At 47.6% G+C, this 22,739-nt stretch overlaps 1 protein-coding gene across 1 annotated transcript; it reads left to right on the top strand.

Moving 5' to 3' along the window:
- Positions 1 to 618: 618 nt before the first annotated feature.
- SALL2 (spalt like transcription factor 2) lies at positions 619 to 14,727 on the top strand. Its single transcript, XM_059372377.1, is given in 5 exon segments — positions 619 to 926; positions 10,086 to 10,489; positions 10,491 to 12,559; positions 12,561 to 12,933; positions 13,393 to 14,727. Coding segments are annotated over 5 exon segments (3,327 nt in total). The 5' UTR covers positions 619 to 853; the 3' UTR covers positions 13,801 to 14,727.
- The last annotated feature ends 8,012 nt before the right edge of the window (positions 14,728 to 22,739 follow it).

Raw genomic sequence — 22,739 nt, forward strand, 5'->3', positions numbered from 1 at the left:
TATTTTATTTTTTTAAGATTTTATTTATTTGTTTGACAGAGAAAGACACAGAGAGGGAACACAAACAGGGGGAGTGGGAGAGAGAGAAGCAGGCTTCCTGCAGGGAGCCAGATGTGGGGCTTGATCCCAGGACTTGGGGATCATGACCTGAGCTGAAGACAGACGCTTAACAAATGAACCACCCAGGCACCCCTGTATTAAGTTTTATTGTAATGACTGTCCATCTTCATCTTTTTGCCAGCCTTTCATATCCCCATTTTTGGCTCGAGGTATCTGACTTCTTGACCTCATAATCAGGATATCCGGGAAAGTTCTTATTTCAGTTTTATACCCCAGACATAGTCGCATCATCAAACAAGGTGGCATAGAATCATGAGAGAACCAAAAAGCACCTGAGGACTTTGGATGAAGAGTTAGAGAAACAAGCAGGGACATTTTCTCAACAGACAGCACAGGGAGAGGCCAGAGCCCCGGCAGTGAGGAGAGGGTTAAATCCTTCCCCTCTGCAGTACAAAAGAAAAGAGTGTGCGGAAAGATTAGGATTTTTGCTTTTACAATGGGAGCTGCAGAAGCGTAGGGAAGAAGCTGAAGAAAAAAAAGGGGGCGTCTCCCCTTTAAAGACTTGCAGAGATTGAGAGAGAAAGAGAGAGAGAGAGAGTCAGGGACAGAGAATCAGAGAGAGCACGGCCAGTCTGTCTGTCTGTCTCTGGGAAGGGAGAACGTCTCTGCTTCACAGTGATTAGCACTGGAGGAGAGGCATCCATTGGCTTCAGACCCAAGGAGAGACCAGACCAGGTCACCCCGGTTAGGACTCAGTGAGCTTTGCCCCTCCCTACCCCACCTCCACCCGGGAATGTCTCGGCGAAAGCAGCGGAAACCCCAACAGTTAATCTCGGACTGCGAAGGTCCCAGCGCGTCTGAGAACGGTGGGTGACTGGGGAGGGGTGCGGGAGCCCTGAGTCCCAGCCCGTGTGGGTCAGGCCAGGGCAAGGGAGGGCACCCGGGCCACGGGTGAAGCCAGGGGAGGACTTGGTCATTGGGGGTGTGAAGGAGTTGGATGCAGGGAGTAGGAAGGCGTTGACCTGTGCTGGGGAGAAGCCCCCCGCTTGGCTTTTCTCAGGATTGGTTCTGTTTGTGTTTTCCTTGTTTTTCTCTGGATGAAATGGAGTTTTCAAACTGGCTCTGTCTCCCCACCCAAGAGTTTTCTCCTCAGGTCCCCCTTTGCTCACTGGTCTTTGTGCCGTTGCTAAGTAACCTCCTCAGACCTGGAGGCCGTCTCTTAGGGGTGGGATTTTCCCCCCTTTTCTTTCTGGAGAGTTGGGTTGCAAGAGAATGAATTGGATAAACGTGAAGGTTCCCCTGAGGGAGAAGAGAAAAAAGTTTCTCATTGTTGGGCTGAGCTGAGAACAGATCAGAGCTCCCAGAGGGAGAGAGCTAATGTCGGTCAGATGCAGCCTGGTTTGGGGTGTGGATCCCTGTCACCTGCGGTAGAGACCAGAGGAGAGGGCTGGATGAGGGGCTTAGGTTTGTGCTTCAGGGGAGGCCAAGCTAAAAAAAAAAAAAAAAAAAAAAAAAATTAGTCAACATATTTGCATCTGTTTTTAAAGTAACAGATTTTCTGGGGCCACCGACTGGCTCAGTCTGAAGGGCATGCAACTCTTGCTCTTGAGGTCGTGAGTTCGAGTCCCGCATTGGATGTAGTGACTACATTAAAAAAAATTAAATGAACTTGAAAAATAGAGTAACAGGTTTTCTCTATGGAGGGGAGGGATATTTCATGTATTCCTGGAACAGTGCAGGACCAGGTGGATAGCAGAGCAACAGGATATTGAAAAGTAACATTGCCCAAAGCCTCAGAAACAGAGGCACTGTTAGGACCAAAACCTAGGTTTCTTAATGCTCAGGGCTAGTGGTGCTCACTCTACTAAATTAGGGTTTTTCAAACTTGCTTGATTGTCCACAATCTGGACTAGAGTCTGGGAACCTATATATTTGGAAAGGTTCAGGTAGTTTTAGGCTTAGGCAAGTTTTGGACATACTGCTATGGCTATATATATTAAGGCTATGAAAGTCTGGAATAAACTCAGGGATAAACTATTTCTCAAACAGTCGATTCACCCGACAGTGTAGTGTCGTAGTAAGAACAAAGGTTCTGAAGTCAGACTTTCAGGATTCAAATCCTGGTTCCACCACTCAGCGGTGCAATCTTGGTTTACTTCCTCTCTGTGCAGTTTCCTCATCTGTAAAACACTAGCTACCTCTTTGGTGATTGTGAGAATCGGAATGAGTTAATACCTGTAAAGCACTTGGAAAAATAAATAGCATAAATAAGTGCTCCATATATGTGGTATGGTAGTCCCTGGTAGAAATAAGTACTTAATACGTGTGAGTATTGTTATCATATGTGAGAACAGTGGCACTTCCTGCAGGGGCTGAAATATGACCAAAGCTCAGGAACTTATTGGCAAGCTTTAGTATTTCTCAAGGAGATGTTGCCTTGAAAAGCTCTAGGATAATGTATCTGAAGTGACTAAAACAAAGTTATGGATTAAACTTACTTTTCCACCTGTTGTTAAAAAAAAAAAAAAAAAAAAAAAGACCTGAGATTAAACCAGTGCTCCATGTGCTATGGAACAGCCTTAACAGACATACTGTGTTTTGGATAAAACACATTCTCCTCAAGTCACTGCCTTGCTGGGATCCCACTGTGCCCATATTTAGAGGTTCATGGTGGTAGCATCCTTCCCTCCTGGGAGACATTCGCCCTCCTTAATGCCGCTGCAGTCCCGGATGTTTCCTCCTCAGGCTCTACAGGAGACTTCCCATAGAGCCTCAGAGATGCCTCACAGTCCTGCTCCCCTGCTGCCTGGATTGTGGAACAATGCTGAAACACCCCAGCCTCCCCCGCCCCCCCAAAAAACAACCTCTCCTCTTCTCTCCTTATACCTCCCAAGTCTGCTTACCCACTCCCCGCACCTCTACTGATGAAGAGCCAGGGAGGGAGTCAAAAATCTTTCACCACTGCCCTGAGATGGATTCTTAAGCCCGTTGAGCTGCAGCTCTCACTTGGGATATGGGGATGCTGCTACAGAGTCATCCCTCCGTAGAAACAGTGTGGGCTCCAATCCAATGGTGGTAACAAATTTCAGCTGAAATTTTGCCTTTGAGCCATAAAAGTCAGAAACATAAATGCAAGGAGCAAGAGGCAGCAGTAACGTCTTAAGGTCTCCCTTAAGAACACTGAAGGGTTTTCTGATCAGAATTCTGAGAGTAAAAGATTCGAGTGCCACTGGGTCACATCTGGAGATGAGGTGGCTATATCTGATCAAATCTAAAATTCCTTCCTGCTTTTACAAGATAGCTTTCCCACTCCCTCCATTTCCATTGGTAGAGTTCTTATTTGCTTATGTGATGTTCAGACTCCTGACTTTTTTCCTTCAACCCCAGAAGACATTTTCCTGTTCTGCATGCAACCAAATTAGGTGGGGGGGTGGGGGGGGGAACAACTCTATGTACGTCTTCTGGTGTCCCTGTGAAACTATGGACACCCTCAGGAACATCAGCAGACATTTATTTAGCAGGCGAGGGTGCCACCAAGGTTTTCGGGAGTTCTTGCCTTCTTTCAAGCAATGTTTACCGTATGTGACAAGCAAATGCTGAGCCTTTGTTGCACCTTTTAAAAGCCTCATCTTTGCAGTGACCTAAGACGTTCATCAAGAAACAATCTGAAAAACCTGTTTTCTAGCCCTGTTTTTGTTCAGCTTCCCTGACCAGAACACCAAAAACCTAACTGAATAGTTACTGCACATAAATGATGAGAAGGAAATAGTCTATTTACTTAAAAAACTCTGGAGAGAAAAAAAAAAATTGTCTCTCTCCCCTACAGGGTCTAGAAATCTAGATTAGAGAACATAAGGGATGTGAGTAGGGAAAATGTAAACTAGTACATCTGGGAAATAAAGGAAACAATCAGAAACCCAGATATTTAGTGAGAAGGAGAAACCAGGACAACAGCCAAACAGATCTAGAGGGAGAAATGGAAGTTGGCAGACATCGAGAGCAGCAAAAAGAGAAGGAAGGCAAAAAGAGAGTTTTGAGGGCTCTGTTCTCTTTATATCTGAAGTAGGGAGCATAATCCCGTAGGGTATTGAGCTCAAGCCTTTCAGCTCTAGGTATCCCTGGGTCAAAAAGAAAACATCTCTGCATAGATAGAAAGTAACTCAGGTGGGGTACGATATAGAGCACTGGATCAGGAAGTAGAAAACCTGCTTTTTAATCCAGCTTAGACCTTGAAGCTAGATGACCTTGGGCAGGTCCATTCTTCTTCCAGGGCTTCAGTGTTTGGCCTTTATTTAATTATTATTTATTTGTTTATCTATCTATTTATTTAAAAATTTTATTCATTCATTTGTAGGGAGAGAGAGAGCACAAGCAGGGGGAGCACTCCCAGCTAAGTAGAAAGCCTGATGTAGAGATCCCAGGACCCTGGGAACATGACCTAAGCCACCCAGGTGACCCTATTTTTTTTTTTTATTTCTTATGTATTTTTAATTTTTTAAAAGATTTTATTTATTTATTTGACAGGCAGAGATCATAAGTAGGCAGAGAGACAGGCAGAGAGAGATGGAGAAGCAGGCTCTTTGCTGAGCAGAAAGCTTGATGCAGGGCAGACACTTAATGACTGAGCCACCCAGGCCCCCTAATATACCCCCATTTTGTTATATTTAATTTTTTAAAAAGATTTATTTATCTATTTGAGAGAGTGAGAGAGAGAACATGAGAGGGGAGAAGGTCAGACTCTCCATGGATCTGGGAGCCAGATGTGGGCCTCGATCCTGGGACTCCGGGGTTCATGACCTGAGCTGAAGACAGTCACTTAACCAACTGAGCCACCCAGGCACCCGATATACCCCCATTTTAAAGAGAAATCCAAGCCTTGGATAAATAGAGAAACTTTCCCCAAATCACAAAGATTAGAAAGTGCTGGGACAAGAACTCAGGCCTGTTTGCTTCAGAGCTGGCAATCTTAATCTGTGTGCTCAGGGGGTCAGATCTCTGAAGTCCCTTCTAGCAACAAAAGAGTATGAATTGGGCGCCTGGGTGGCTCAGTGGGTTAAGCCGCTGCCTTCGGCTCGGGTCATGATCTCGGGGTCCTGGGATCGAGTCCCGCATCGGGCTCTCTGCTCAGCGGGGAGCCTGCTTCCCTCTCTCTCTCTCTGCCTGCCTCTCTGTGTACTTGTGATCTCTCTCTGTCAAATAAATAAATAAAATCTTAAAAAAAAAAAAAAAAAGAGTATGAATTCCTGGGCCACCTGGGTGGCTCAGTCCTTAAGTGTCTGCTTTCTGCCTTGGCTCATGTCATGATCCCAGAGTCCTAGGATCAAGGCCCACCTCAGGTTCCTTCCTCAGCGGGAAGCCTGTTTCTTCTTCTCCTACTGTCTCTCTCTCCGTCAAATAAATAAATAAAATCTTTAAAAAAAAAAAAAAAGTATAAATTCCTTGCTAAATGCTGAGTCTTTCAATGTCATAAAAATGTCCCTTTAAAAACCTTTTTGGTGTTTGATCTAAGATATTCCTGTTTTAGAAACAAATATATTTTTCTCACTTAGCATCCCACATACATGTACCTCAGCACACCTGTTTGCCTACAATGTTGCATAGGACATGGGTGCATTACTAGGTGTGGGTAGCAAAGGAGTGAGTATGTATATGTCTTTAGGAGAGAGGAGTGATGCAGAGAAGCAGCGACCTTCTCCCTTAGAAGCAGTCTACAGGAACAGTAGCAGTGGTTACAGAATCAATTCATAATTATGGAAACTATTAGTGTTGGGCCAACACTAACAGTAAGTTTAGGCAGGTCCTTTGTTTCTTTAATAGCTGGACGATGCTTGAACTCTGCGTAGAGCAAGCCTTTATCTTAAAACTAGAAATATGGCTCAGGAATGCACGTACCCTGGGAAAGGCAATATAGTCACTTAAGTTCACAGTCAGGTGTAAATCATATCAAATTCTGGCAGGCAGTCTGTCCTGTGCTGTCCTACCTGCTGCTCTCTTGTGGTGTATTCAATAAACTTCTATCTCCTTTCCAAAAAAACAAAAAAACAAAAAAAAATTCTGTCCATGGAAGCTGGATACAAGAGAGCTAACCTGTGGCTATAGGCAGAGGAGAGAGGGAGCCTGATAAAAAGATCTGGCATTGAACAACTGGTTTTGCCACTGTCTTGATTTTGGCCAGGTTGAGGGCAGGTAAGATTTGTGAGCAGCAGGATAGAAAGTTTGCTGGGAAGAGCAGTCACCTGAAAGGTACTGTGGGTCTCATCCTTGGCTGGTCATTGCGATCACCTGAGGAATTTTATGACATACTGATACCTGGATGCCACCTTCCAGGTTTCTAAATTCATTGATCTGGGGCGTGGCCTGGATATCGGGATTTTTAAAGGTGCTGCCAGTAATTTTTTTTTTAAGATTTTATTTATTGGGGTGGCTCAGTCCTTAAGCATTTGCCTTCGGCTCAGGTTATGATCTCAAGGTCCTGGAATCAAGCCCTGCATCAGGCTCCCTGCTCTGTGGGAAGCCTGCTTCTCCCTCGCCCTCTTCCTGCTGCTCCCCCTGCTGTTCTCTCTCTCTCTCTGTCTGTCTGTCAAATAAATAAATGAAATCTTTTTAAAAATTTAATTATTTATTTATTTAACAGAGAGACAGATAAGAGAGGGAACACAAGCAGGGGGAGTGGGAGAGGGCGAAGTAGACTCCCTGCTGAGCAGGTAGCCCCATGATGCCCCTGGGTGGCTCAGTCATTAAGTGCCTGCCATCGGCTCTGGTCATGATCTCAGGGTCCTGGGATTGAGTTCTGCTAGTAATTCTGATGGGCAGCAAAGTTTGAGAACCACCTGTTCAACTCTGTCCTCCTGCTGTGCACTCCGCACCTATTTTTCTCTTTGTCCGCCCTACCCATGCTCTCCCAAGCCTAGAGCAGCAGTTCAGAGAGCTACCTGGTTTCCTTTTTCCTTGTCATTTTGGCTCTTTGTATATTTAAACCAGCATGTTCAGGTCTTGGTCCCAATGTCCATCCCGGACTTTGTGTGCAACCTGGGATAGCTTACCTCACCTTATCTGCTATCTAGGGACACCATTACTAGCTTAGTTTATTCCTGTGTTTATGACTTCATTCGTGTCTGCCTAAGAATCCTGCCCCCCTTTTCAGGATAGGCAGTGAGTGCAAAGTGCTGAGAAAGAGAAGGTTCCTCTTACAGGTGGCTGTTGATCCGTCACCTTTCAGCAGGGACTAAATTTACCTTAAAGAAGAGAGCAGATCAAATTACGCATCAGAAAGCAAGTTTCATTAAAGAGCAAGAAAGGGGACAGTGTTTCCCAGGAGAAGATGAAAAGAAAAGGATTTCTTTTCTTGTCGGAAGACTTGACAAAACAGCAACTTGATATCAAATGTTCAATGCTAATTAACAAATGCTCGGTAGAAAGCCTCCATCTGATTCCCTCTCCCTTGCTGAGGCCAGAGAGCAAATGACAGGCAGGAACCACACAGAGCCCTTTCTCTAGCATGAGAGGAGCCAGACAACGTTGTTGTGCTTGAGAAAGCACTGGATAGGAGTAAAAATTCTGAACGTTTGCCTCACTGAATTAACTGTGTGAACTTGGAAAAGTCACTTCACCTCTCCAGACTTCAATATGTGTAAAAAAAAAACAACACTGCACTAACCGGTGACCTTCCACTATTGAAATAGATTCCCCTTTCCCTCCTTGTAAGGGTCAGGCTCATCTGTTTCAGTCATCATTCATAATGTTAAGATCCTCATGATTATCTGAAGTTTCCAAACATAATTCAGTAAAATGTTCTAATTTTTAAAAGATGGCAAAATTTGCATTGAATAGTGAAGTGGGTGTTGCGAGTATTAAGTAGTTTCATCTCCATCCAAAAAAGTCTCCTTAATGTTGTCATGTGCCAATTATAGTAGCCAACATCTTACCTCAGAAATGAATAAGGTTAATAAGGAACGTGAAACATTGATCTTGTTTTAGTATATGTGTATTTTAGGTTATTTTGACTCTTTTGCCACTGACAATGTCAACCCTCTAGTCCATAATATTTAAAGTCCCATATGTTCATATTAACATGATTCGTCCAGTTTTTCAAGTTTTTGTCACAGTATTTCTCTGAGAAAGATATCACAGCTACAATATTACCACTTTACAAAAAGGAAAATGGTTGCATGAGTGATCACTGCACCTTGATATACCAGTCAGGCAAGGCGAGAACTGGGATTAGCACAAGGTGCCCAGGCAAACTACAAAACTAAGTGACTTGGGGACACTTTCATGTAAGTAAGATAAACTCCTTCAAGAAGTGGAAAACCTATTAAGACACATTTCAAGGTAGAAAGGGAATGCAGAGTATCTGGTCTAAGAGCTTCACCCCTTCTTATCTTCTCTGAAGGGGAGGTGGCCTTTGTGGGGTGAGGTGGTGTGAAGTCATTTCTAGGCATTCAAACTAGATTGGGGCTGAAAGGGCTTTCCGCATTGGTAGCTCCCACTGCATTTTTCCCATTGTTTCAGGAATTCCCCTCCCCCCAGGTTAGAGCTAGGTGGGCCCCTGTAGGCCCCTGCTGGCCAGCATCTTCCCCGCCCGCAGCAGTCCTTAATAGTGACAGCGAGCGGTGTGTTGTCGCAAGAGAAGAGCAATGGAGGAAGAAGACGGGCAGGAAAGAGAGTACTAAAAGGAGATGGCTCCTTGAATGAGCACGAACTCCATAAATCAGGTGTGGGCCGAGTGATCTGGGGGTTAACTTGCATTCGGCTATTCTGTGGGAGGAGGGGCAGGGAGTAAAGGGGCTCAGTGTTCCGCAGAGAAGGGTCCTGAAATGACTTCTTCGGAAATTCTAGCTTGCAGCTTCCCATCCTGAGAAACTTCTTTTGTGGAGAGGGATGGGGGTAGGGTGGGAATAAAGGTGAGGAAGACTGGACAAAACCTGGGGTATTTGGGGGAGCGTGTTTTGATGAGGGATGGATGTTCTGGGCTCCCTCTCCGTTCGGGCCCTCAGACCTCTGAAATCAGACCACCCTCTCCGGAATGCACGTTTTCCAGGCTCAGTGGATCCTTTATCCAAAGAAAAATAAGAGAAGCCTATCGCTTTGCTCTGTTGAGCCGGGCTCTCCTTCCCACTGTGCCCCCTTGAGCCCGAGGGGGGTGGGGGCAGGTCTGGGCAAAGACATCTGGAGAAGGGGGGAGCTGGCAGAGGGCAAGGGAAGGTGGACCCCCACCACGCCCCACTAGCACCTGTCACTGAGCCTCCGGAAACCTGCTAGGCTCTGGGATCCGGCCCCACACACCCACCTCCCACTCCCGGCTCCCGCCGGGCTCCCGAGCAGCTCCTCCCCCATCTCCCCTCTCCCAGCTTTCTCGCTCCAGCTCCTCCCCTCCTCCGCGCCTCCTCGATCCCCCCCCCCTCCTCCGCGGCTCCCTGCCCCCGCCGCCGCTGCCGCCGATCTCCATCTCCGCAGTCTGGGCCGCTGGGTGCAGAGGCTGCCGCAGCCCCGGCTGCTACCCCCGCCTCCCCCAATCCCGATACCTATTGTCTCCCGCTCTACCCGGCCCTCCACCTCCCCCACACCCATGGCGCACGAAACCGGGAGGAGCTCTCGTCTTGGGGGGCCCTGCGGGGAGCCGGCGGAGCTTGGAGGTGCGGTAGGGCCCTGCCGGGGCAGGGGTGGGGGCGGAGGGGACGCGCGCGAGCTAATGGACTTTCCGCGAACGGGATAAAAATGCACGATTCTCTGTCCGGGACCCTCTCCTCACGCCCATTCCTTGCGCCCGCGGTGGCCCCGGGTTGGGGGGGGTGGGGGACGGATTGGGGAAGGCAGAAGCTTGAGCCTGCCTGCCCCTCCCCACCCCTTACGCTGGGGTGTTTCACGTCCCGGCGGGTCAAGACTGAGCTCTAGCCTGCTGCGTGGCCTGAGGGTGAGCTCATCTCCCCACCCCCACAAGCGGTTACTGGGCTCGTTGCTAATTAGAGCCTTCGCATGCCGGTCCCAACCGCACCACCCACGCTCTCTCCTTGTCTTCTCCCTAGGTGATGCTAGCGAGGAGGACCACCCCCAAGTCTGTGCCAAGTGCTGCGCACAATTCACTGACCCAACCGAATTCCTCGCCCACCAGAATGCATGTTCTACTGACCCCCCTGTAATGGTGATAATTGGGGGCCAGGAGAACCCCAACAACTCTTCGACCTCTTCTGAACCCCGGGCGGAGGGCCAAAATAGTCCCCAGGTCATGGAGGCCGAGCACAGCAATCCCCCGGATTCTGGGTCCTCTGTGCCCACAGATCCCTCCTGGGGCGCAGAGCGGAGAGTAGAGGAGTCTGCGGGGCACTTCCTGGTCGCTGCCACAGGTACAGCAGCTGGGGGAGGCGGGGGCCTGATCTTGGCCAGTCCCAAACTGGGCGCAACCCCGTTACCTCCGGAATCTACCCCTGCACCCCCCCCCTCCTCCTCCTCCACCCCCGCCCCCAGGAGTAGGCAGCGGCCACTTGAACATCCCTCTGATCTTGGAAGAGCTTCGGGTGCTGCAGCAGCGCCAGATTCACCAGATGCAGATGACTGAGCAAATCTGCCGCCAGGTGCTGCTGCTTGGCTCCTTAGGCCAGACGGTGGGCACCCCTGCCAGTCCCTCAGAGCTACCTGGGACGGGGACTGCCTCCTCCACCAAGCCCCTGCTTCCCCTCTTCAGTCCCATCAAGCCTGTCCAAACTGGCAAGACGCTGGCACCTTCCTCCTCCTCTTCTTCATCCTCTTCGGGGGCAGAAACACCCAAGCAGGCTTTCTTCCATCTTTACCATCCACTGGGGTCGCAGCACCCTTTTTCTGCCGGAGGGGTTGGGCGAAGCCACAAACCCACCCCTACCCCCTCCCCAGCCCTGCCTGGCAGTGCAGATCAGCTGATGGCCTCACCCCATCTGGCATTCCCAGGCACCACGGGACTACTGGCAGCGCAGTGTCTTGGGGCAGCCCGAGGCCTCGAGGCTGCTGCTTCCCCAGGGCTCCTGAAGCCAAAGAATGGAAGTGGTGAGCTGGGATATGGAGAAGTGATGGGTCCCTTGGAGAAGCCCGGTGGACGGCACAAGTGCCGCTTCTGTGCCAAAGTATTTGGCAGTGACAGTGCCCTGCAGATCCATCTGCGTTCCCACACGGGTGAGAGGCCCTATAAGTGTAATGTCTGTGGCAACCGCTTTACCACCCGTGGCAACCTCAAAGTGCATTTCCACCGCCATCGTGAGAAGTACCCGCATGTGCAGATGAACCCTCACCCAGTGCCAGAGCACCTAGACTACGTCATCACCAGCAGCGGCCTGCCCTATGGTATGTCCGTGCCACCAGAGAAGGCTGAGGAGGAGGTGGCCGTGCCTGGTGGAGGTGTGGAACGCAAGCCTCTGGTGGCCTCCACCACAGCACTTAGTGCCACGGAGAGCCTGACGCTGCTCTCCACCGGTGCAGGCACAGCCACGGCTCCTGCACTCCCTGCTTTCAATAAGTTTGTGCTCATGAAAGCAGTAGAGCCGAAAAGTAAAGCTGATGAAAATACCCCACCGGGGAGTGAGGGCTCGGCCATCGCCGGGGTGGCAGAAAGTGGCACGGCAACCCGAATGCAGCTAAGCAAGCTGGTGACTTCACTCCCCAGCTGGGCGCTGCTTACCAACCACTTTAAGTCCACAGGTAGCTTCCCCTTCCCCTATGTGCTAGAGCCCTTGGGGGCCTCACCCTCTGAGACCTCAAAGCTGCAGCAGCTGGTAGAAAAGATTGATCGGCAAGGAGCTGTGGCTGTGGCCTCTACCACCTCGGGAGCCCCCACCACCTCGGCACCGGCAACTTCGTCTTCTGCCTCGTCGGGACCTAACCAGTGTGTCATCTGCCTCCGGGTGCTGAGCTGTCCTCGCGCGCTGCGCCTGCATTATGGCCAACACGGAGGTGAGCGGCCCTTCAAATGCAAAGTGTGTGGCAGAGCTTTCTCCACCCGGGGCAACCTGCGTGCACATTTCGTGGGCCACAAGGCCAGTCCAGCTGCCCGGGCCCAGAACTCCTGCCCCATCTGCCAGAAGAAGTTCACCAACGCTGTTACTCTGCAGCAGCATGTTCGCATGCACCTTGGGGGCCAGATCCCCAATGGCGGTACCACACTCTCTGAAGGCGGGGGAGCTGCCCAAGAAAATGGCTCTGAGCAATCCACAGTCTCTGGGCCCGGGAGCTTCCCCCAGCAGCCGTCCCAGCAGCCATCCCCAGAAGAGGAGTTGTCTGAAGAGGAGGAGGAAGAGGAGGAAGAGGAGGAAGATGTGACTGATGAAGATTCCCTGGCAGGGAGAGGCTCAGAGAGCGGAGGCGAGAAGGCAATATCTGTGCGAGGTGACTCGGAAGAGGCATCTGGGGCAGAGGAGGAAGTGGGGACCGTGGCGGCAGTGGCGGCAGTGGTGGCAGCAGCAGCAGCAGCAGCCACAGCTGGGAAGGAGATGGATAGCAATGAGAATGTGATTCAACAGCCTTCCCTGCCACCACCACCCCCCCGACAGCCTGGATCAAACACAGCCCATGGAACAGGGGGCCAGTGATGTCACAGGAGGCATGGAAGAGGGGGGCAAAGCGGAGAGGAGCTCAAGCCCAAAGGTAGCACTCAGCCGGGAAGGGGAAGGCAGCAGTGGCTCCTCAGTGGAGGAGCTGAGCATGCAGGAGGCCATGAGAAAGGAGCCGGGCGAGAGCAGTAGCAGAAAGGCCTGTGAGGTGTGTGGTCAGACCTTTGCCACCCAGGCAGCCCTGGAGGAGCATCAGAAGACCCACCCCAAGGAGGGGCCGCTCTTCACTTGTGTTTTCTGCAGGCAGAGCTTTCTCGAGCGGTCTATCCTCAAGAAGCATATGCTGCTGGCTCACCACCAGGTACAACCCTTTGCCCCCCATGGCCCTCAGAATATTGCTGCTCTTTCTTTGGTCCCAGGCTGCTCACCTTCCATTGCTTCCCCAGGGATCTCCCCCTTCCCCCGAAAAGATGACCCCACGATCCCATGAGCCTGTTTTTCTCTATCTGCTGCTCCTTGACTCGGAGCAGAAACCAAGAGCTCTGTAGAAGGACCTCCAAGATGTGTGAGCCCTGTTTTGTCTTTTTCTCTGAGTCCTTCTGTGATACATCCCTAGTGGCTTTTCTCGGTCCCTGAGCTTGGAAATAGTTGTGCTCACAGGGGGATGGCCCCCTGATGAATTTTTCTTCCCTCTTCACTCACTGTACCTGAAGAAAATAGATTCTCTACGGCTTTCATGTTCCCAAGGGGAACCCTCTCCAACTTCCCTGGGGTGACCTTTCTCCCCTCTCCTTTCTTCCTCTCCCTTTCCCTTTGGCAGGTGCACCTGAGCACCCACATTTGGAATTGCAGCCCAGCCCGAAGGGGCCGGCAGCTATCTCTGGAGGGCCCAGTGCCACTCCTCTCTGGTGACCAGGTCAACCTGCAGGACTTCCTGTCCCAGGACATTCCTGCCCAACTGGTGAGGGTAGGTCCCCTGTCTTTCTGGAACCAGTACACAGCTTTCCTGTCACATGACCTGCCCACCAAGCCCCGGAGTTCCAGCTCCACCTCCACTACCGCTTTAAGCCTGGCACCACCAGTGCTGTTTGGCCCGGGAAATGTGCCTGGGAACGTGCCTCCAACAATGGGATCCAGAGAGGCCCAGGAGAAGAGAGCCCCCCTCTTCCTATTTCGGTCTCCTGCACCCAAGGCAGTGCCTGAGAAGCCCGTCATGGAAGAAAAGTAGCAAAATGTACATTGCTGCTACTTCCTGCTCCAGAAGGTGCCAGCGATGAAGACACACCGTATCTGTAGCTGGTGGCTCGGCCTTAAGGGGTTGGGGGAAACAGAGGGCATATAGGACATTCTTCCCAGTACACTCCCATTCAGGCCAAGGTGTTGGCTCTTCAATATGCCAAGACACCTCCAGCTTCTCCTATTCCATCATCGTGGCCTCTCAAAGTTAGGAAGCAAGCAGATGTCTTGCCAACAGGTCTCCCATGGAATATTTTGGGAAATGTGAGGTTCGTATCTTTGAGAAGCATTATGGGTGAGGGGAGTTGAAAGAGTAGTGATGGAGGGTTGAAGAGTATTGCTGAAGCATAGGGCTTGCTGGGAGCCTATGAGATTAAGAAAGGGGCATGGTGTGAAGGAGGGGACCTCCAGTTCTTGACTGGGTGAGTCTCATGAATGTTCTTTTGGACTATTAGTGACTTGGTGTGCAGCACTGCACTCTAGGTCATAGGGAACTTCCTAGCACTAGTGTGCTTCTAGTTTTAGATAACTCCCTCCTTTAGTCCCTGGTCCCTTGGATTTTCCTCGTCTTCCTTTCTCAAGGCCTATTTCCTCCCCAGTTTGCCTGTCTATGGACCGGGGCTTACATCTTTGCCACGGTCTGGGTCTTAGAGTCCCAGGCTTTGGGAGATGAGCTCTAGGTGGTGTTCTCCCTGCCTCTCCGTCTTGTAATGAGATGTAGTATTTACTCTTAACATAGGATCATTTGGAACAGGAGTTCTGAGGAGGAGAGAATGAGAGTTCTGCTACAGACTGATGTGAATGATGGTTTCTCCTCCAAAGGTATAGGCTCCAGAGCTTCCTAACATAGTAAAATGTGAAGAGCAGACAAGGGAGATATTAGTGTCTTTCCCTTTTCATTAAAAGTGTTTTAACCAAATATTTGTGTGTTTTTCCTTATTTCATGACTAAATAGCCAGCTGGGGTGTGATAAGGGCACTCCCTAACACTGAGATTCTCTTCCCACCTACATCTCCTGCCAAAGCTGAACATATGGTGTTGAAATACTTAATGCATTCAGCCTTGTCCTAAGACAACCTCCAGTGGATGTAATTTCCCTGTGGAAATGGAGTTTATGTTCTCAAAAAGTAAAGGATTTGTCCATTGTGTGCAGTAATTTTCTAGATTTTCTCTTTGTCTAGAACTTTCCACGATCAGGCTTTTGTGGGGTTTTTGGTTTGTTTTGTTTGGAGGTTGGAAGCTGTTTCTTTGTCTTTCCTGAATTCCAGGCTAGCCTACCTGACATCAGTTACCTGCCGAACCAAGAAGAATTAATCTTTGTGATCCTTGAGATCTGATGTCACAAACAGGACAAAGAAGTAATTCAACACTAATAATTTCTACTAACAGGATAATTTCAAGAAAGATTCTTAGCAGAGGAAGTATGTGTGGAGTGGGGGTGAAATGAAACAAATTTTTTACCTTGTCTCTCTACAACCTGGTGAGGTTTAGATATGACTCTAAGACCTTGTTTTTTTTAGAGTAGAGTCCCCAGAATTTGTTTTGTTTTGTTTTGTTTGCATTTGTAGGATTACAATATCACTGAATCTTAGTGCTACATGGATGGAGCTGCTAAAATGATTTGCCCAGTCACTTGGCCAATTATTGGCAGACTTGGATCCAGGATCCCAGTTTAGTACCACCGACAGTGATCCTCCAAAGGTATAGGCTCCAGAGCTTCCTAACAGTAAAGTACAAAGAGCCGACAAGGGAGATATTAGTGTCTTTCCCTTGTGATCAGGGACAGTGCTTTTTTCCTACTATGTCATTTAAGACTCTTGATGAGGGGCACCTGGGTGGTTCAGTGGGTTAAGCCTCCACCTTCGACTCAGGTCATGACCTCAGGGTCCTGGGATCCAGCCTCATATGGGACTCTCTGCTCAGCGGGGAGTCTGCTTCCCCCTCTTTCTCTCTCTGCCTCTCTGCCTACTTGTGATCTCTCTCTCTCTGTCAAATAAATAAATAAAATCTTAAAAAAAAAAAAAGACTCTTGATATGAGACGGGTGGGAAGACTGAAAGAGGAGGTTAGTAAACCTATTCTTGGCTCAATTCAAGGTAAAGAACCAATGTTTGATTCTAATTGCCCCACCAGAGCAGTACAGGTCCCCTTTAAAAGGTCCTGGTGAACAGGAATACATGGGAAATCTTGTGAAGTCAACTGGGGAAGAAACAGCTTGTGCCTCTAATTCCTAGCAAAGCTTTGTAAATCTTTTTCTCCTTTCAGCCTATGGAAGGAGGTAGGTCACCAATCTTATTCCATTCACCTCCCCTACCCCCACTGGACATGGATAATGCCATTTAACTTATTAAAGTAGACTTGCCCTCCCTTTACATGTCAGTTCCCATTATGGTAACAGCTCTTGGTAAAGCTTCGACTCTTGGATACTTCCTTGGGCCGGTATGCTCTGCGCCTGACTCCTCCCCACACCCCTCCTTCATTGCTCTACTTTATTTTCCCTTCTGTCTCCTTTTTATTCTTTTTATTCTCCTGTCCTGCTGTTTCTTCTTTGTTGACCTCTCTTACCTGACAGCTTTAATTTTTTTGTTCTTTTCTCTCGTCACCTTTAATTTATTCTGTCTCTTAGAGCCTTTAGTTTCTTCCTTTTTATAGCCCCCCCCCCCAATCCCCACCCTCAGCCTCCCATTTCTCACTCTCAGTCACTTTTCATTTGATCATCTTTTGGGGGAAGGTGAATTAACTCTAACCTGCTGGAATGAGAATGTAAATAAATGCATCTTGTAAAACATAAATATAGTGGATCCAGTTCAAACTGGATGGATGCAAAGCACCACTATTCTAAGGCAGCTTTGCTCATTCATTCAGTTAATTTCTGAGGATTTATTTTGTTTTGGAGACTGTTAGGTGGGTCCAAAAGCAGGTAAGACACTTCTGCCCCTATGGGAGCTCAGTCTAGGATGAAGAAAAATACGAACCTATTAATATACGGTGCCAGTAAATTGTATGATAGATGCAAACAATGGCCTGCAGGCTCCCAGAGAGGGAAATAACTCAATGCAAAGATGGAGAATGGTGAGGAAGTATGCAATTCTCTTGAATTCAGCTTTCATAATAACCACTCAGATATACTGATAATCCATATAACAACCTAAAGACCAATGCGGCTGGTACCGTTCAAGAACCTGTAAGATACACCAAGTCTCCACTTTGGCAGATACAAAGATGTGCTGCTTTAGAGGTTCCCCTCTAAGAAAGAACTGGCTACCTAACGGCAAGAAGCCTGATTCACTGACATCCCTCAACTGCTCCACTCTTCAGCCTCTGGTCAAAGACTAAGCAAGATAGTGAGTGGTACAGGAGCTTAGCCATTGCCATGAAACATGGGACTCTAATGAACATTTTTGCTCTGGAATTCCCCACTGGGTTGACAGAGATGGCCAGGTCTGCCTCATAGTCTGACAATTGTTCCTGCACCAAACTGCTTTCACTCCCTTTTCCTTTTACAGGTGTTAATCCCCGTTAAAACTCTTGGAATCCTAATTCTACCTTTGCGTCTGCTTCTTAGAGTTTTCAACCTGTGTCACTCACGAGAAAGGCCTGGACTCTATTGGCACATTTCACAAACTCCTACTCCTGAGGCTCTGGTTACCATCCCTGGAACTTTTTTTAGTAACCAAGGAGTGTTGTCTCCTGACTCCCAAGACAGACTTCACTAGTATTACTCTCAATTAGACCCAACTTTGACTTTTCTTTTCCTTGTTTTTTTTCCTAATGTTTAACTTTTCTTTTCTTTTTTTAAAGATTTATTTATTTAATAGCGAGAGAGAGGGAGAGCATGAATGGGAGGAGGGGCAGAGGTCGAGGGAAACAAGCACACTTCCAGCTGATCGAGGAGCCTGACTCTGGGCTTAATCCCAGGACTCTGAGATCATGACCTGAGTCAGAATCAAGATCCAGATGCTCAACCAACTGAGCCACTCAGGTGCCCTTAACTTTTTTTTTTTTTTTTTTTTTAAGATTTTTAAAATGTAATCTCTATATCCAACATGGGGCTCGAACTCATATCCTTGAGATCAAGAGTTGCATGCTCTTCCGACTGAGCCAGCCAGTTGGCCCTCTAATGTTTAATTTAATAACAGATTGACTAGTCTTAGTCGACACTTTGCTTTTGATCATATAATTAAAAATGAGTAAGAAAGGGCGCCTGGGTGGCTCAGTGGGTTAAGCCGCTGCCTTCGGCTCAGGTCATGATCTCAGGGTCCTGGGATCGAGTCCCGCATCGGGCTCTCTGCTCAGCAGGGAGCCTCCTTCCTCCTCTCTCTCTCTGCCTGCCTCTCTGCCTACTTGTGATCTCTCTCTGTCAAATAAATAAATAAAATCTTTAAAAAAAAATGAGTAAGAAAAAAATATATTCCATGCAGTGAGGGTTGAGCTCACTTGGCAGCTCTGATTTGGGTTAGAGGATCCAAGATGTCTTCATTCACTTCTGGCACTTCAACCTCTCTTTCTTCTCTTTTCTTCCTCTGGGCCCCTTTCCTTTTCAAGTCTTTCGATTTCTAGGATATCTTTCTCTCTCTGTCTCTCAGGACTCCCGCGAAGGCCCAGGTCTCCAAGAAGATAAATGCAGAAGCTAGAAGCTGCAAGGCCTCTTAAGGCCGAGGCTCTGAAACTTAATATCACTTCTGCCACATTCTGTTGGCTGAACTAGTCGAAGGCCTACTTGGATTCAAGAGGAGAGAAAATAAACTTTACCTCTTAAAAGGGAGAGTGGCAAAATCACCCTGCATAAAGGCATAATGGGAGGCATTGGGACTAATTCTAGGAAGTCTACCATAGCAGATATGAAGAAAAGTTAATGTAGTGCATGCAGCACTTATCTGCACACAACTAGGCTTGCACTCTGTCTTGACTAGAAGAGGTCTGGATAAGGTTCCTTTTCCATGCCCTGCTCAGGATGGTATGCAGATTGGCTAAGAGTGGGCAGAAAACTGGTCATATGGAGTCTAGAAAGAATCACCCTATAAGCAGAGCATGTGCTCCTAAAATTTGCCTGATATACTACTGTAGGAACTTACCCAAAGTGAATGTGAAAGCAAAGACTTCTGGAAGCTGCCCTTGATTTGGCTGACTTCCAGAAATATCTGTGCTATTTCTTTGGCTTCCTCTATAGGTAAAGGGAGGCAATACAGGCCTTAGATACTTTGAATTCTACCAGAGACCGAATCTCTTCCATTAAAAAACCCTTCCTGTCCTAGACAAAATTGTTTATATTGTTTAGGGGTTAACCTATGGAATTCCATCTTCAAGATGAATCAACTCCTTTCTTCTACACAGCTATGTCCGAGACTCTCCCCCAAGACTATTTAACTTTACTGCTATAGAATTTCTATATATTTTATCTCTAAGTGTTAAGGATTCTGAAAGAAAGTGATCTTATAACAAGTGGGGGATTCAGATTTATGAACAATGAACTCTTTTTTTTTAAAGATTTTATTTATTTATTTGACAGAGAAAAATCACAAGCAGACGGAGAGGCAGGCAGAGAGAGAGAGGGAAGCAGGCTCCCTGCTGAGCAGAGAGCCCGATGCGGGACTCGATCCCAGGACCCTGAGATCATGACCTGAGCCGAAGGCAGCGGCTTAACCCACTGAGCCACCCAGGTACCCCTGAACAATGAACTCTTAACAATTCTGTAATATAGGGGAGCTTGGGTGGCTCAGTTGATAAAGCATCTGCCTTCAGCTCAGGTCATGATCCCAGGGTCCTGGGATTGAGCCCCATGTCGGGGTCCGGCTCCCTGCTTAGTGGGAAGCCTGCCTCTCTCCCTCCCTCTGCCTGCCACTCTCCCTGCTTGTGCTCTTTCTCTTGTCAAATTAAAAAAAAAATCTATAATATAGTAATAATGGTGTTATCTTACTTCAGGAATGATAACGTGTCTAAACATAGGGCCACAGAGGATACATCCCAAATGAAAGCACAAAAGCATCCCTTATCCACTCTCTTGGCAGTTGCTAGACCCAGGTCATTAAAGGAAGTGAAAATCTTTAGGTAGAACAGTCCCCTTGAGTAGTCTTCCTTGATCTCACATCAACCAACTTTACCAAGAGTATTTCAGCTGAGGAAGATGACATTTTTCTTTTAATTAAGTGTAATCCTTAAAATTAAATCCTGAGATCCTCATGTGAGCCCAGAAACATTTCTGTGTCCTCTGCTTGAAGGCTCACATATAAAGTCATGCATCTCAAACAAACAAAAAACAAATACACAAAGTTACCCATCTCAAAAGATAGTGTAAATTGCCTAGTAAGTATATTAAATTGAGAAAAAAGGTTGGAAATGAATATTTTGATCACTACTGAATTTGCACAGTATCAAGAACATAGTAGTCACTCAACAAATATTTGCTGAGTAAATGGATGAAACTGCCACATTCCAATACACATACATCTTTCTTCTCAATAGTCCCTTCCCCCATATTCACCCATTCCTTTCGATTACTACCTATAACTAGCTTCGGAGTTAATTAAAGTCCCTATCACCAAACACTAGTTGAAATAAGCTACTAACTGGGGTGCTTCGCTGGCTCTGCTGGTAGAGCATGTGACCCTTTTACAGGTGTTGTGGTTTCAAGCCCCACCTTGGGCATAGGCCTACTTTAAAAACAAAACAAACAAACAAACAAAAAGGCTACTATTATCCCTGTCTCTAAAATCTCTTTCTTCCCTATCTCAATACAACTAGAACGCTAGATTAATCTTTAAAGAGCCACCTATTCACAAACCCTCAAGTGTTCACTTCTGTATTCTGAATAAATTACAACTTCTTTACTAAGGTAACATATACCCTTTTCCATCTGGCCTCAAACATGGAAACATAAATAACCTCCCAAGTTCTCTAATGTAATTCTCTTTGTTCTAGTTGAATTGAATTAGCAGGACAGACATCATGCTTTCCTAAATCTAGATCTTGGCTTTTTATCATGCCCTCAGCCTGGAGTCTTCTCCTATAGCTTCATCTGTTGAAGCCCTAGCTGTCATTTCAAGCCTGAACCTTTTATTTTAAGTTTTTTTTTTTTTTTTTTTAAGATTTTCTTCATTTGTCAGAAACAGAGAGAGAGAGAGTGCACAAGCAGGGGGAGTGGCAGGCATAGGAAGAAGCAGGCTCCCCACTGAGCAGGGAGCCAGATGTGGGACTCCATCCTAGGATCTCAGAATCGTAACCTGAATGGAAGGGAGATGCTCAACAGACTGAGCTGCCCCGATGTTCCAAGCCTAAAACGTTTTTATTTTAAGGAGGCTCCACGCCTGGATGCCAGGACCTGGGACCATGACCTCAGCCGAAGGTAGATGCTCTACTGATTGAGCCACCCAGGCATCCCAAAATAAAATCTCAAACAAACAATACCTCTGCATCATTGGTCCTCCTTTTAATTTTTAAAATAATGTGGTTTTTTAAAAAAAAAATTTGTTTGAGAGAGAGCACAAGAGGAGGGGAAGGGCAGAGGTGAGGGAAGAATCAGACACGCTGTTGAACAGGGAGCCAGCCATTGGGTTAGACCCCAGGACCCTGGCATCATGACCTGAACCTAAGACTGATGCTTAAGCAACTGTGCCACCCAGGTGCCCCAGTCCTCCAGGCACACACCCATAGATTGTAAATTAATGTAATAGCATTATCTTTATTTTTTAAAAAAGATTTTATTTATTGGGGTGTCTGGGTGGCTCAGTGGGTTAAAGCCTTTGTCTTTGGCTCAGGTTATGGTCTCAGGGTCCTGGGATCGAGCCCCGCATCGGGCTCTCTGCTCACTGGAGAGCCTGCTTCCTCCTTTCTCTCTGCCTGCCTCTCTGCCTACTTGTGATCTCTGTCAAATAAATAAATAAAATCTTTAAAAAAATATTTTATTTATTTATTTGACATAAAGAGAGATGACAAGTAAGCAGAGGCAGGCAGAAGGAGAGGGGGAAGCAGGCTCCTTGCTGAGCAGAAAGACAGATGAGGAGCTCTATTGGGCACTGATCCCAGAACCCTGAGACCATGACCTGAGCCTAAGGCAGAGGCTTAACCCACTGAGCCACCCATGCACCCCCAGCCATAACTCTATAAATGAATGCATGAAAACATAAGCCTGCAATACCTACAGCAGAAAGGATATGATAGTATCTGTCAAAAGGAATTAGTTGCTTTTCATTTTAAAAATCTGTACTCCAGGGGTGCCTGGGTGGCTCAGTGGGTTAAGCCTCCACCTTCAGCTCAGGTCATGATCCCAGGGTCCTGGGATCGAGCCCCACCCACATGGGCTCTCTGCTCTGCCAGAAGCCGGCTTCCTCCTCTCTCTGGCTGCCTGTCTGCCTACTTGTGATCTCTGTCTGTCAAATAAACAAATAAATAAAATATTTTTTAAAAAATCTACCTCCCCCCCCAAACTGTATTCCAGAGGCACCTGAGTGGCTCAGTCAGTGGAGCATACAACTCTATCTCCAGGTGGAAGTTCAAGCCCCCATCAGGTGTAAAGATTACTTAAAAATAAAACCTTGGGGCACCTGGGTGGCTCAGTGGGTTAAAGCCTCTGCCTTCGGCTCAGGTCATGATCTCCAGGTCCTGGGATCCAGCCCTGCATCTGGCTGTCTGCTCAGCAGGGAAACTGCTTCCTCCTCTCTCTCTGCCTCTCTGCCTACTTGTGATCTCCGTCAAATAAATAAATAAAATCTTTAAAAAATAAAATAAATAAAACCTTAAGGGGCGCCTGGGTGGCTCAGTGGGTTAAGCCTCTACCTCACCATCTCATGATCTCAGGGTCCTGGGATGGAGCCCCATATCAGGCTCTCTGCTCAGCAGGGAGCCTGCTTCTCCCTCTCTCTGCCTGCCTCTCTGCCTACTTGTGATCTCTCTCTGTCAAATAAATAAAGTCTTTAAAGAAAAAAAAAGAAAAACT

Source organism: Mustela nigripes, chromosome 13 (genome assembly GCF_022355385.1).
Source record: "Mustela nigripes isolate SB6536 chromosome 13, MUSNIG.SB6536, whole genome shotgun sequence".
NCBI lineage: Eukaryota > Metazoa > Chordata > Mammalia > Carnivora > Mustelidae > Mustela > Mustela nigripes.